We start from the raw sequence: 16,249 nt of genomic DNA on the forward strand, positions 1-16,249 counted from the left end.
CATCAGGTCCAAAAACATTTTAGCTCTGGCATTCTCCCACACTGAGTACCACTCACAAAACTATGTGATACACACACACACACACACACACAAAAAGAATTAAAAATTCTTGTGTCTCAACCAAACAACCCACCTGGTGCATGGCTCTTTTGACAAACCCAAGAGATAAACAGCCCTTTATACTTTTTTTCAGATGCAATGCTATTTAATGTCACTGGCTTTTGAGGACAAATACTTAAATATATGGATTTGTGCATAAGAAAACTTACTGGGAAAAAAACCCAACAGCAAAAGAAGCCTACTTTGCCAATGTATCCTTTAAGTGCAAGAGTATCAGTCTGGGCTAAAACAAAGGCAATTTATGAAGGTAGACATTAGGAATCAAACAGATACTTGTGAATAAACAAAACACCATCGTGTCCACAACCTGAATCTATCACTTGCCACAAATTAGTGGGAAATTCACAGAATCACAGAATGTTAGGGGCTGGAAGGGACCTCAAGAGATCATATAATCCAACCCCCCTGCCAAAGCAGGATCACCTACACCAGGTCACACAGGAACTCATCCAGGCAGGTCACAAAATAAACATAACTGGTGGGAGCTACACGGTTCCAAAAACATTTGTGCTTTCAAAAGTGGCTTAGTTTTGGTGTCTTTGCTTTAATTGATAGCCCTGCAGAAGTATATTTTTCTTGGCAGTGTGGTTAATCAGTTAAGTATGTTGAGAACTATCCAAAAGCACCTTTATCATTTCAGAATTGCTTTTTTCATTACTCAAGAGGCTCACACACAAAGCTAATGTTAATATTATCAGGTGAGCTTTTAATTTATCAGCAACAAAGTAAAAGTATTTGCTCAGTCTTGAGCAAATATCTGAATATAACACACACTTGCTGTACTTGTTCTTCAAGCACAGTTCTCAAATGTGATGGCAGTACAGGCTCCTTTATTATTTTGTATTTCACTGTCCTCAACAGAAATACTTGTAAATTCTAAAGTACCAAAGAAAAAAACCCAAAGCAAACACAAAAGCACATTCTTTCTTTTTAAGTTCAAGCTATGCAGCTACAGTTGTACCTAAAGTTGTACTGTGTAGAAGGATGGTGAGAGTATCAGTGATGTTTTCCCTCTTTAAAATAAGAACTAATACTTGTTTTCATCTGTATCATGGCAGAAGTTTTTAATGTCTCCCCAGTATATCTGGTAGCTGAACAAATCCAGTAGGCTTCTTAATTTGAGTATAAATCTGATCATTTTCTCATGCAGCTGAAATCATAGAATGGCCTAGGTTGGAAAGGACCTTAGAGATCATCTACTCAAACCTCCCTGCCATGGGCAGCAATGTCTCACAACTAGACTAGCTGCTCAAGGCCCCATCCAGCTCGGCCTTGAACACCCCCAGGAAGGAGGCATCCACAACGTCCCTGGTCAGCCTATTCCTGAGGTCCACCACCCTCATACTGAAAAGCTTCTTCCTGACATCCAGTCCAAACCTACTCTTCTTCATCTTGAAACCATTCCCCTTTATCCTACTGCTAGACATCCTTATGAAAAGTCCTTCTCCAGCCTTCCTGTAGGATCCATTTCAGGTACTGGAAGGCAGCTATAAGGTCCCTGCAGAGTCTTCTCTATTCTAGGCTGAACAACCCCAGCTCCCTCAGCCTATCCTCATAGCAGAGGTGTTCCATCCCTTGAATCATCTTTGTGGCCCTCCTCTGGACTTGCTGCAACAGCTCTGTGTCCTTTATAAGGCAGATCACAAAATATCATTAGGACATTGAAAACACTTCACACCTGGAAAAAAAAAAAGGTTAGCCCTCCCACGTAATATAGTAGTATTGTGAAAAAGCACATATACTTAGATATGGACACATGAACACATCATTAGATATACTCAGTAAAACCAAACAATGTTATAAACACTTGAAAAGAATGGAAAAAGAGTTACTCAAAAGATGGAAGGCATTGGTGTTCATGCTTATCTCATTTTTACAATCTTATGTTTTAATATTGCACAGCAGGGTGGATTTTTACAGATGATAGTGACATAATACATCATTCCCAAATAAAAGAAAAGATATTTTCTTACTTCTCAGAGGCTTTTAATGTCTCGCCATCTTTTGTCCAAGTATATTTTGCCTCACTAATACCAGCTGTTTCACACAGTAGATTGACAGCACAAACATTCCTGGTCAGAAAAACTGTATTTCCAACTCGTACAGTTACTGTTTCGTTGAAGAAAACTCGAGGGATGTCCTTTTGCCTCATAATAACTGGAACCTTTTGGTTAAACATTAACTTATCAACAGTCTTTGTGCTGAAGCGTTCAGACTCATTTGGTGTTTTGCCTGTGAGTTTTGATGCAAGATTCTCATCCTGGGCCCCCTTCCATTTTTCAGTAGTTGGTTGTGGAGGCCTAGATAATTCAGCAACTAACTGATAAATAACCTGGGATGCTAAGTCTTCATTGACTTCTCCAGTTTCAATGAGCTGACTCATGTTCCTTACCAGCTCTTCAAACTGCACTGTGTCCATACTATAGGCACCTTGGAGAATTGCTGCCTCCAGTCGTTTATTTTTGAACTCACGAGAGCTGAAGTCTTCAGCTGAATTACTCCCAACGGTTTCCAGATTCCGGAGAGATGGCTGATCATTTACTTGCCTGTCACCCAGATATAGCTCATTCTTCTTACTCCATATTTGCCACATTTTGCTCATTTTATGCCACTTGGCCCCAAAGCTGTTGGCCTCATTGTGATCTGTGTTACTGGTCTCACTGGCCTGTTTCCTAAGATTTGGCGGCTCTATCAACCTGTTGTCAGTACCGATGAGTTTGAGCACAAACGTTTCATGCACGGAGCCTGCTATACAGCGGTACACTCCGATATCAGTAGCTTCAAGACTGTGTATTTTCAGCGAGCCTGACTTAGTGATGCCAAGCCGTTTCGAGTTTTGTAGGTGTTGTCCATCTTTCTCCCACCGAATAAGTGATTTCTGGAACCTTCTTACAGGGCACTTAATTACAACAGATGTCTTTGGAAGTAAGTAGGCTCGGCTTCCTACGGTAAAATTAATGCGCTTCTCTTGTCTGGTTTGAATATAGACTCGGTGAACACTGACAATCTGAGGCCCATGAGCAGAATACTTCTCTGGAAGCTTCGGTTTAATCTCTGAAAGAAAATAAAGTATTGAAAAGTATCTAATCATTGGCACTTGTGCTTACAAGATCTGCTTTTCACAGAACGCTCGACAGAGCTTTCCCTGTTTTTGTTCGAGTCAGATTGCAACATGCTGAGCTTTTATCTCAGTTACAGAAATGAAAAAATATGAACAACATGAACCCATAACGTTCCCCTGCTCCAGCCAAGATTTCTATTGCTTCTGCCCCAAACCTCCTAACAATAAAAAGATACAGGCAATGTATACCTATGTAAAGGACATAGTGCACACATGCATGAGGGTGTGTATATCTATCTATCTATCTATCTATCTATCTGTGTGTGCATTATATAATACATTAATTTATACTCTCTATACAATCCTATTACAGTTATATTTCCTATATATTTCCTGTTGCTGCCTCAGAAAGGCCAGGCATGATGCAAATGCAAAAAGGGAATAAAAAATAAATCTGATCACATTATCACTTTCCCCACATTTCAGCACTGTGAAGTGCAGAATGACCTAAATAAAACTAACCAAAAACCTATCCAAAAAGCAAGGCTCCCCTTGACTGCTATTTAAATTGTTGGCTAGCTATGCTGCTTGTTGATTGAGTCAAGCCAAACTGACAGCAACACAGGAGGCGAAAGAAACAGTCAATGAAGACATAGTACATGCAGCAAGAAAAGCTACCCTGTAATCATTGTCTGAGGGTAATTTCTTTGGGTTGAAAGATGAGTTGCTCACAGCATTGTGCCAAGAAATTAGGGAGGGAAGGGAGGAAAGACAGAAATAGTCAGAATTTTGAGAGGTTGAATATAGTAATCAGCTGAACTGACAAAGGCAGACAATAACAGCATAAAGCTTCAGGCAGACTGGGTATGGAGACAGTGGGCATTATGAAGCTCCTCCTGTGCTGTACTGCAGGCGCTTGGATGCTGAAAGGTTTCTGGTGAGCTGCCTGAAAGGCTACCACCACAGGCAGGCTTTCCAGCAGTAGCTGGATAGGCACACTGGAGACAAGAGAATGACTGCAACGTTTCAGATACCACTGTGTTGACTCACTGATGGCAACTGCTGTGCCCCACTTTGATCAGCAGAACTAATCTCACTAAGGAAAAGTCACGCAGGTGAGAAACAAAGTGCTACAGGTGGTGTGGAGCAAGGGCATGCACTTCCAGGACCATTCCATATAAGATGAAACTGTCCAGCTGGGAAGAGATGGGAAACACACTGCATTGGTGCTAGAAAATAATTCAGTTGTATTTGATGACCTGGCCTTTTGGTATGTGACAAAGAAAAATCTCAAAGCCTGTAGATGAGGCTCATTGGGCCAGGAAATGGACACACAAATCAAGCCGCTTCTCAGTATGCCTACATCTGCCATCATTACTACAATTCCAGTTGGTAGGTACATAAAGAACCCCACAACTACTATACCAATGGCACACCAAGTGGTATTTGAAAAACTGCATTCTTAGATACATATGCTTCAAATATGCTGTGAAGAAATAGGTGAAAAGCTAAATGCTTCGAGCATTCAATAAGTGTGTACACTATATGAACTACACCCTAGAGTGCATTCTTATGCTTATAAAACAAAATGGTTATTTTCAATGTTTTGGGTAATGAGTTCAGACCTGTGGGGATATCATGGTTACATAATTACACAGCTTTTAAATCGGTATTCGTTATCCAGATACATGGTTCCCTCAACCATTTCATGTGCTGCAACAAATAAACTGCTTTCTGCACTCAGTTTACAAAAAATATGAAAGTAGTGTCCTGGTTTTAATAAGTTATTGGGCCCAAAATATTTCTTTCTAGGGAAGTGTTCCAGTATTAAATACTCCATTTCCAAAATCCAGCTTACAGACACAGTAAGTGTAACTTTAAACACACAAATTAAAATATTTCAGGCTGTGGTCTGTTTACACTAGTTATTCCAACATGGAACTAAACCCAGAGCATACTTATAAATATATTAACAAGTCTCATCCATTCCATTAAAAAAAAAAAAGGACCACTAAGTCTCATTAGCAGCTCAACATCAACAGGTGTGTATATTTTTACTGGTGACTGGTGAGCAAAGGTACGAGTGAAACAAAGTTCAGAGCTGTGGCTGGCAGGGCATATAAATATAAAAGGTCCTATGAATATATGAGGCCACATAAGTGTACATTTTCTAGATCCTTGGTATCATCCAATCTTGCAGCTGCTGAGGTAATAGAGTGTTTGGGAGAGGTTTTTGCCTACAAGGTACAGCTTGCTAAGGGTTAGATTGCATTGCAGCCATAGGACCTCATTATCACCTCGTACAAATCCGTCTGCATCTATGACCTCTAATGGTCCTCTACAGCTTTATAGTTGGGCCTCAGGTCCTACTGACCTCTGGGCTAGACTGGTGATATTTCTCAGATCCCACGGTCAGGAATGTTTCTGAGTTAATAAGACATTAAGAAGAAAATAGCAATGCTTACCAGTCCCATGATAAAAGATGAAATAGAAAAAGACTGAGCACTGTCATGATGCAGTATAAAAGGAGCTCATCTGAACCATGAAAGCATAATCCTGAGCAGTAATTTCAGAAACACTGCTCTCAAAGGCAAGATCTCTACCAGTACATATGACATACACAACACTGAATTGACTTCCCTCTTCGCAATTAGCCACCTTCCTGTTCTAGGGCTGTGCTAGGTTCCTGCCTTCATTTACCCATCAAGGGAGTCTGAATCCATGGCTGCCAGAGGAGATGCCTCCCCCCTGCATGCTCCTGTTCTGCTACTGACAGCTGTTCCAGCTTCTGCTGCTGCCCTGGCTCCTTCTGCAAAACCCAAACTAGAAGTATGAGTGTGGACATGTCTCATGCCTTCTCCTGCCCTCCTATTACATACCCAGGGAATTGCCAGGCAGATCTGAGCTGCAAGAGCTCCCTTGTTCCAGATGGTTGTGGAGATGGAAGGAGAAGTCAGTGACTCTCTTCTAGGATTTTGATTCACACCCATGCAGGACTATTGCACACCCCCTGCAGTCCACTGTCCTGCTTTCTTGGCGCTGTGGCTGAAGCTGACAGCGTAACTTCAATATCAGTCTGTGCTAAGCATTTTGCTAACCAGCTACACTGCCATTCAACTATCCACAATTAATTAAATTCGGATAGATATGCAGCTCAAAATATTTTATTAAACCTTATGCCAAGGACATTCCTGGAAGTCCACAGGGCTTTATTTAAGTGGAGTTTTGAACCTCAGGATTTTGGCATGTTAATCTGAAACACAGGCCAGGAAAAGAAGTTTCATATTATGTATGAATCAGTAATTATTCTATTTCTTATTTTGTTTTGTGAATAAATTTTAAGGCAAAGCCCAAAATGTCTAAAGTAGCTATTTTTGACAGCACTATGAATTGGGTCAAAACATCTCTGCGATCTATGATCAAACACAGGCCATTCATGGAAGGCTTTTCATTTTCTCCCACCTCGAAACTAAAATCTCGCATGCTTTGCTTTCTTTTTCAGCACTCTGTTCCCCAAATCTACAAACTATTTATAGTCCCCTGCACAAAGGAAGGGGAGCACAGGTTCAGACATAAGGAACCTGCATTTAGAGCTGTCTATTGTAAATGACTGTATGTAAGTAAACATACTTTATATCACAAAGGTGTTTCTATCACAGCAGTGCAATTAGTGCAACCACCATTACCACCATAACCAAACCTCCTGTGCCCAAGTCATACCATTTCTATAGACAATCCTGTTTAAAAGATTTTTATATAGCCAGTAATAAAATACTGGATTTTCTGAAGAGTGTCTGTACCATCAGCACTTTCTGCAAAGCTCATGACACTGGGATTCTCATTTCTACAAGCAAAGATAGAAATTATACCTGAAGTTATCACTGGCACAGAGTTTCAGGTTTTGAATTCCACCATGCTAAGCAAAATGTCCAGTGCAATACAAATGTGCAGTGAAAAGACAAGCCAGAACTGGATTCTTATATCTTCTAATGTCCTTTGCAATTTATAGACAATTTATGGATTTCCCCCCCCACGTGTGATAGGGTAAAGGATAAAGGAAAAATCAGGTCAGATGGATGTAAGCATAAGGGTGAGAGGTACCATTAGGGTGTATTCAAAAACTACTTCTTGAAATCATAACCTTTATTTCTGACTGGCAGAAAACATTTAGAAACAATCCTGTTATTACTGGCCTAGTAATTATGACATTTGGTTTATGCCAAATTAGTAATGCTGTGAAAGTATAGGGTGATGAGTGAATTAGCCTGTACATAGATTTTTTCTTTATAAATAGATCATTCCAAATCTGCAAGCAACTACATAAAGTAACATACTTACTCTTGCAAGCATTCATCTGACAAGACCTTACAAGCAGTGAAGGAGACAAACTACTGCACACTGATCCATTTAATGTGACATATTGGCCCTTTGCTGTTAGGCTTTGGCAGGCAAGCTTCCTTCTCTGGATTCCAACACCGCAGCTTACTGAGCACTGTGAAAGGAAGGATGCAGTCAAACTAAACTTGGTGTCCCACGCCACATAAACTAATTTTAAACCATTTTGTTCTTTCTTTCCTTCTGAGTGTGCATATTCTACTTCACATGAATCCTTGTGTTATCCAGATATTAAATTCTCTCCACTTTTCCAAACAATAACAACATAAGACAGACAATTTCTTCCAGAAAGCAACTCAGGAACAATTAAAATAACATGACAGTATTTCTTTATGTCTAAGCACAGGCAGAACAGAGTAATGAGATCTAGTATCTAAGAGAAACAATTCAGCACATTCTAAACAGTCTGTGCTAAATCTCTCAAACCTCTCTCCTAGTTTGTATTGTATGAACCCTCAACTGCAGCTAAATTCACTTCTGTAAATGTTTTTGAACATGGAGTGGCAACAAGCTTGCATTAAATGGGAAAGGAGGAGGACATGTTCCAGAATAATGCAATGATTTCCTTTTTGGAAGCCATAATAGGAAATAATTGCTAGCCACACGTGTCTGGTAGAATGCAATGGCATTACGGCCTGTCCTTCGGCAACTGAAACAGAGATCAGGAAAGTGGCTATGATCAGTCTAGTTGTAGATAGGGATGTGCAACAACTGTACACACAGGTCAGTCCAGGTACATGCCCTGAGAAACCTTCAGCTACCCTGTGAACTTACTGGTGAAACACTCATTCAAGAATAAATCTTTAGAACTCACGTTGCACTTGAAGCTTTTGGTTCACCATTATTGAGAGCTGCTCACCTTGGACCATTCTCCAAAGACTACCTGAGGAGGACAATCAACTTTTGCACATGGTTTACTAGTTGGCAATTTAGGTTCCTGGCAGGTTTCATCAGAGAGTTTCAGGAAACTTCCATCCGTCAACAGCTGCTTACAGTGCACTTTGCGGGTCTGAATCCCTCCTCCACAAGTACGTGAACACTAAAGGGGAGAACATAGCACACTTGCACGGACATCTGTGCTCACCCATCACACTGTTGTGCACAAACACTGTAAGCCTCCCCCCATAACTATATTCTCTTGAGAAACGACATCTACTTTCAGTTAGAAAGTAAGTAGCATGTAGAAAAATCTTTTGTTAAAATGTTTAGCTAATATTACAGAGCTTCAAAGTCACACTACCTGAATGCAATTAACTAGTAAGAATCTTAAAATAACCCCAGGCATCTTAAAAATACCCATGAATCTTATACATCTATGTCCCTCACCAGTTAATAAACCTGGTAGGAGCTCAGGAAACCTGGTCCTTGAGATAAAAAAAAGAGCAAGCAGCAATGTCTCCAAAAGCAGGTTATTGCATTTGGAGAGCATTGAAAGCAGAGGTTATGTCTAGTTATTGGTATCCAAGCCTTCTGAAATCTTACAAAGGACTTTATACCTCATCCTGTGACTACCTACTTGCATAGTAGTCAAAAGCATTATTTTTGATCTTGGATTAGTTTGCTCTAATGAAATCAGCTGAAACACTTAAGATACCCAAGTTTAAGAGCTACCTTCCATGTTATTCCAGCTAGAGAACTGCAAATCTGTTGCCAGAAGAATGCATTTAGCTATTTCTGTAACCCAGCCATACCTGCTGCCATTCTTCAACATGCCAAGCAGGGGGACAATCAATCTGGTTACAAGCTTGTAAAGAATGAGGCTTTTTGTCTTTGCACTCCTCAGGAGCAACAGTAGATCCTCCTGGCTGCTGGCAGTACACATCTCTTGTCTGTATCCCGACCCCACAGGTAGCTGAGCAGTGTCTCCAAGAGCCGCTTTGCCACCTGTTCCAACAACACAGCCAGAAGTACACATTTTAGCAACATACTTCAGACTGGAGAAGCCCAAACAGATCCTAGTAAAAAATAAATCATACCTAAATGAAGCCTACTTAAAAATAACTAAAGGTGTAGTTATTGATAGATGGCTAAAACATCCCTTTGGCTTGGCTGGAATGCAAAATTACAAACCAGATTTATAAAGCTAGAGGTGATGAGGAAATGCAGAAGTTATTAACAATAAAGTAATAAAAAGTCACAGCCAGACAAATTCAACTCCAGCATCTACTTTCAGAAAGCTCCTCACACAAAAAACTCAGCTTGTCGGCAACCTGCTGACATTTACATTTATACATGTAAACATGTAAACAGACACTCTGTACATTTACAAATCTTCCTCTAACTGTGTGTGTTTTCTAAAAAAACATCCTGTTCCTCTTAACAACTTCTCTACATTTTGCAAGAGGAGTTTTCTGAAAACCTGCAGAAACAATGTGCAAAGGGCTCAGGGATGTCAGAGATCAGAAGTGGGTAAATAAGGCAGTGCATGTCAAAATGTCACATATGGCCCTTTCAAGCAACCAAATTAGCTAGGATTTCTTGGACTTTGACTGAGTTTGTTCTTTGCCTAGAATGTCCAAATAAGCATAAGAAACCATGAGAATTAAGTGGGGCTACTAAAAAAAGCATCAACTTAAAATACCTTTCAATCATAATTGTAACTTTTTTTTTTTTTCCCATTCAGTATGGGTAGAAAGCAAATATTCTCCCCTCTTCTGAGAAACTGCCTTAAAATTTCCCTTGTACCACAAGAGTTAAAGCTGTTTCTCCAATGCTAGCAAATATCTGCACAGAAGAGATTTATTTCAGAAAACATTCCCTGTTCTAATAGGCAGATGTGAAGAGTGAAAAAGGAATGAACAGGAGAAAAAAAACAAAAAATCAACCCAAAACCTTGGTAAAGACAGAAGTAGTGAAATATCATCCCAAAGCAAGCCCACAGGCCAGCAATCTGAACCCTTCCTAAGAAAGCCAATGGTTATTTAGGTCACATTAACCATTTTCTTGCCAAAATGCAATTTCATTGTTACAGTGTACCTTGGAGGGCAAAGCTTCGTATTGCAAGCATGAGTCATTGGTGGTGGTCTCTTGGAATTGTCACACAGGGTTTCGTTGACAGCTTGTTTTGTCTCTACATGCAGACACATTGCAATGGCTTCTTGTGTTCCTGGATTAAAAATGAAAACACTAATGAAACACTGGAAATGGAAGAGATTTCTGTAAAGCTTATTCTTGAGCAATGCCCAGTAATGAAAACTCTAAATACCAAATTAGATAACAGGCTTTGAAGTTACATCTCGAGTTAAAAGCCAACAGAGACAGTTTATACATTTAATACTCAAAAGAGAATTATTTCTAGCACTTTTGTGGTATTTAAAAGACATGATTCTACCTCTGAAAACCAACAGAAAATAGGATTTTCTGTCTGTCCACCAGAAGATGCTGTGTCTGCCTGGTTCTGTAATGATCCCAAGCCAACTACTAGTTTCACTGTCAAAATCAGGGTAAACATGACTTCTTCTCACTTACCTGAATTTTAAGGAGCTAAAGATCTGCAAGAAATGAATGAAAAAAAAATGGAGAAAACTCACAAAACTATAGTTAGGAGAATAGCTGACTCAGCACAAAAGCTTTCTCACAGGGGCTAAGAGGTGCAATAGCACTGCTGAAGGCAGAAAATCTAACCCAGCCTAGAGGTTTCCTCACTTGTGAATGTTCCTGGCACCTTCTGATCGGCAGCTCTTGCTACCTGGATCTTATTACTGAAGCTTGAAAGGTCACTAATACTTAAATTTCTGTGGAGTCAAAATGAAACATAATATAAGTTTGCTTTAGAACAAGTCAGCTTAGCAAACACACATTTTGTGAACTACTTTAATTTCAAATATGATTTTTCAATTTTATATATCATAATTTTTAGCATGAAAGCCTTGCTCAATTTCAAAGCTCAGTTGCATGCACACAAAAGGCAAGATGAATTTGTGAAGTTCTTGGGGGATTCTGTGTACCTGGGATCATAGTATCATAGTATCATTCAGGGTTGGAAGGGACCACAAGGATCATCTAGTTCCAACCCCCCTGCCATGGGCAGGGACACCCCACACTAGATCAGCCTGGCCAGAGCCTCAGCCAGCCTGGTCTTAAACACCTCCAGGGACAGGGCCCCAACCACCTCCCTGGACAACCCATTCCAGGGTTTCACCACTCTCATGGTGAAGAACCTCCTCCTCACATCTAGCCTGAATCTCCCCACCTCCAGCTTCATTCCATTCCCCCTAGTCCTAATAGTATCATGTCCTACAAGCAATGCTAACAATCGAAGTAAAGTAATAAGTAAATAATCTATAATAAAATTATAAACAATAAATAATAAAATAGTAAAAATTAAATAATAAAATATGTATTTTGTTGCTTCCAGGTAAAAAAAAGGATTTTAAGGAGTCCCAGAATTTATTTTTTCCATTTCCTTCCTATCTTTCACTTTTCTCCAGTAATTTTGTAAGGATATGAACTTGCTTTGAGCGGCAGGTTATATTTATCTGCTTATGACCAACTTGTAAGGTTTCAAAGGGAGCTGTATTTTTAATCAGAAACCTTCACTAACCACTTCATGGTATCACTGATGACATTACCTCAAAACTTCACCATTATTGTTACACAAAGGCTACTATAACTATTCCAAGCTCTGTGTCAGCTGTATGCAGTGACTGATTTCTTGGCACTGTTGATCATTGGCCATTCGGGTTTCAGTGGGACTGATAAAATATCTTACAATGAAAACTTATTCCTCATGCCAGTTGTCCTCATTTCTCTCATTTTCTCTACAGCAACATTTATGAGCACTGTCATTCTTTTCATAAACCAAAGCTGTTCCTTCAATCTATAAACAGTTCTGACACAGTCCAGTGTTTCAGCCAGCCCAGGACACAATCCCCCTTTGTGACACCTGAACCAGCCCAACTATTTCAGACACTTCATCAGGTGTGAACTGACCAGCAGTGATTTTCATAATAATGTAGATTCCAATCCCCCTCAGGCTCTCTGGTACACCTCTAGATCCCCTCTGGGACTCATTTTCAGTTTAGAAAGACCTTGGTATATAAATGTTTTGACTACATCTTCAAAGTTATGAATTGTTATAGAACCTTACATTATTGACAACCAATTTGGTTATCGTATATCAAAGTATTGATAACTACTTTAACATAGAACATATGCACTAAAACTATTTTACTAACAAGGCTGTGAAGAAACCTTTAACAACCACCATGACTATAATGCAATGCCCAAAGATGACAAACAAATAAATAAATCTATTTTCTAGATCTCTGTTTTTCTCTGGAGACCACTGTCCAAGAGAATCAAACATTTTGTCTCCAACCGATCCCCATGTGTATATATAACAGGAGCAGCCTCCCTGTCCCTTTATGCAGGGAATGCACACATCTGACTGCTTACAGGAGAGAAACCAAGGTCTAGAAATTGTGTTCTGGCACAACCAGAATGACACTACCAGACAAGAATCAAGCACATATCAAGCATCCATATAATCTCTGGTTTGGGTCAAACTCTACCCTATGCTACCAACCTTCAGTTTTGGTGACCTCACTGTGTTCCTGTGGGAAAATCACACTCTGAGGTGATGCTGCTCTGGAACAGGTTGTGATAAGTACTATCTTCTTCTTATCTCACACAAAGAAGGGAATGAAATGAGATTCCTTTCAGACCATTTAGGTTGGCAATAATCCCATGGGAACTTTTTATCTTGGTGCTATAAAAACTAAACTGGCCAGCCAAATGAACAAAAGGCATGTCGCACAAGGTGATGGTTTTGACTGCAGTTTGCCACCTGGAGTTCATTAAATCACTTGTGCCTTGCAGCATGACCTACCTAGCTTTAATTGTGTTACCAGAAGAAAACGTTGATATGTGGTGTATCTTTCATTTTACATTACTACAGAGCACAAACGGCTTCCCCAGAGGGGCTTTGTTTTGATACTGTAAGTACGAAACAGCGATGGAAGAGTTGTTAAAAACCTAACACGCACTCCTTTTTTGTTCCTTGGTTCTTAGTTCAAGAACTCTATTCAACAAATAACTACACTTGATTGATGCAGCACTTGGTTGAACTTAACTGTCAAAGTGTCCTGACAATTAATCGGATTTCTCATCCTAAAGTGTAGTTTTCCATTAGTTGGGAACTTCAATTACTGATTAATTTCTTATTCTAAACAGATTGGAAAACAGAAAAATCTACTATTCAAACAAGCAAAGTTTTATATGTATGACTTTCTTGGCTTATAATATAAACACAGGAGATAATTTAACTAAAACATTATGTATGCAGCAAGGAGCAGTAAGTATTTTTACAGTAATCTGATGCACTATTGTAGTAATTATCCTACTATTCAGTGAAATAGAATATTTTCTATTTTAACCCAGCATCTATTATTAAACCACATACATTTACATTCTTTTACAAGCTTTTCTGTTCAGTGAAATACCCAGTGCATGAAGCTGTGTTAAAGATCAGAATGCTTGAAAGCAACCCAGACATTTTGTTTTGTACAAAGAAAATGATGGCGGAAAGCTGCTGTGCACATAGTAGGAGGGGGAAAATCTGTTCTCTATACCTGTGAGAGGAAGGACAGTAATTTCTTTCTATCAGTAGTCTCAGTCTGGTGACAGTTTAAAAATAGTATAGATACTATCAGCTTTAATCAGAAGAAATGCCAAGTCCTACATACGATTGAGCTTCTCTGTAATTCTGCTGAAAGTGGCAGTGTTATTTATACTCCCTCTCTAAAACAGAAAACAGTGTCTGTTTTTAATGAAACTGGTTATAGGGGGGGACCAGTTACCAAACTGCCTACAACACTATGGCAAATGCTCTCAATTTTATATGCAAGTCTCAGAACAGCCATTGTTTTTCTTAAGAGCCCTTAAAGTTGGATAGAATCCATTAATTTTCTAAGAATCTCAAGTTTCTTATAAATAAAATGGTAAACTTTAAGCCATTATGATCCAGGAAAAAAGCCTGAAAATACAACTTGTGGCTTCCATAGCCACAAACTATAGAGAAAACAACAGGAAATGAATAAGTATTGTTTAATCACATTATTTTAAAGACAATGTAATCACTTCAGTGGCTTGAATCATATTTTTGGAGCATATGGAATATAAATAATAATAATTACATTGAGCTACCAAAATATGCCTCTTGCAATAAAAGGTATTTTTTAAACAGGGACCCAGAAAACATTCAGGTTGTTCAAAAAATTGAAAACATCCTTTTAAAGTATTCTAGAGTAGCTAAATTCTTGACAAAAGTGAAGAAATACTACAGATTACAAGAAAAACATTTCTTTTCCTCAAGCATACTATTAGGTGCACTCTGGGGTGCATTAATAAGAGTGTGGCCAGCAGAATGAGGGAGGTTCTCAGCCCCCTCTACTCTGCCCAATGAGGCCACATCTGGAATGCTGTGTCTAGTTCTGGGCTTCCCCTTTCAATAGGGACAGGGATCTACTGGAGAAAGTCCAACGGAGAAACACAAATATGATTAAGGAGCTGGAGCATCTCTCCTACAAGGAGAGGCTGAGAGACCTGACAATGTTACAAAAATTAAACTTAACTTATGCTGGGGGCTCTGACATCAGGACCAAAGTTCTTTAGGCTGAAAAAAACCACCCCAACACAGTAATAAAATGAGGCAAATCCTGAGAGCACTGAGAACACAGCTGGGACATTTTCAGCTTGCGATTTCTTTATGCCCTGAAGACAAAAACGTTTTTCAGCTTCCAGGATGGTTCCAGAGCTCCCTTTGGATGTTAAAGGTGACTCATGACGAACTGGTCTGGACAACTTTTATCTGCACTCATAGAAAGATGGATGAAAGAAGTATTAAATGTGCTTACAGGCATAATACAACATAGCAGTCCTCAGAAGTTTTATGGCCCTTCATATGCTGCCTGACAAGTCACACAGATTTGGTGCAGAAAGTGTTATTAATGCTCTATTACCTGCTAAATACAATGAATTGGAAAGTAAAGATAATACTTGATAATGCCTTGCAGATCACTTCCTCTATCAAGTTGTAGAGTCTTAAAAAACAATGTTTCTGTTTGCATTTTTATGTCTGCTTTAGAGAGGGACCAGAGGAGAGTTTGAATTAAAAGTCTAATCTCGTACATGGGTTATTAAAAAAAAAAAAGTGCAGGTGACAAGCAGTGAAACAAAGATTTAGTGCTTGCTTATGAAGTGGTTAAAAAGATTCCAGCTTACTTAGACCCTGCAAACTTTTCCCTCATTCAGAAAGTCAAGCACTAAGAAATGGGGGTAGGGAGTTCTAGGGACACAGAATTCCATAGGAATTTATTTTAATAGCCACTGCTAGATACATACGTCCTAGAGAAAAAGTACCTAATATAAGTTACATTACAGTGGGACATGCTAAACTCAGACAACATTTATTTCTTGTGACGAAACAGTTCATCTAATTGAAATGAGATTTGAACATAAAACTTAGCAGAAATGGATCAACTCCTTTGAACTACACAATGGAAAAATAGTAGACAGTGAGATCATTAGTTAGTACATTGCAGTAAGTTGGAAACAGAAGAGCTGTCTGGTTCCCTTAAAACTACTTATCGTCAGGTAATTTTTGGTCTGTTTGAAAGCCTTTGCCAAGACAGTGAGAAAACCAGTACTGATGGAACAAAAAACAAACAAACA

At 39.2% G+C, this 16,249-nt stretch overlaps 1 protein-coding gene across 5 annotated transcripts in view; it reads right to left on the bottom strand.

Moving 5' to 3' along the window:
- ADAMTSL3 (ADAMTS like 3) overlaps positions 1-16,249 on the bottom strand; it is a 183,851-nt gene that overhangs the window by 24,963 nt on the left and 142,639 nt on the right. For all 5 annotated transcript variants that reach the window (XM_068143673.1, XM_068143674.1, XM_068143670.1 and 2 more), the window contains 5 exons: positions 10,553-10,682; positions 9,268-9,460; positions 8,436-8,615; positions 7,520-7,673; positions 2,094-3,174 (listed from right to left, as the gene is read on the bottom strand). In XM_068143673.1, the coding sequence (XP_067999774.1) occupies positions 2,094-3,174; positions 7,520-7,673; positions 8,436-8,615; positions 9,268-9,460; positions 10,553-10,682 (1,738 nt within the window). The remainder of the gene's footprint in view (positions 1-2,093; positions 3,175-7,519; positions 7,674-8,435; positions 8,616-9,267; positions 9,461-10,552; positions 10,683-16,249) is intronic.

This window comes from Melanerpes formicivorus, unplaced genomic scaffold (genome assembly GCF_026170545.1).
Source record: "Melanerpes formicivorus ecotype bairdi unplaced genomic scaffold, bMelFor1.0.p_v2 SCAF_10, whole genome shotgun sequence".
NCBI classification, from domain to species: Eukaryota; Metazoa; Chordata; class Aves; order Piciformes; family Picidae; genus Melanerpes; species Melanerpes formicivorus.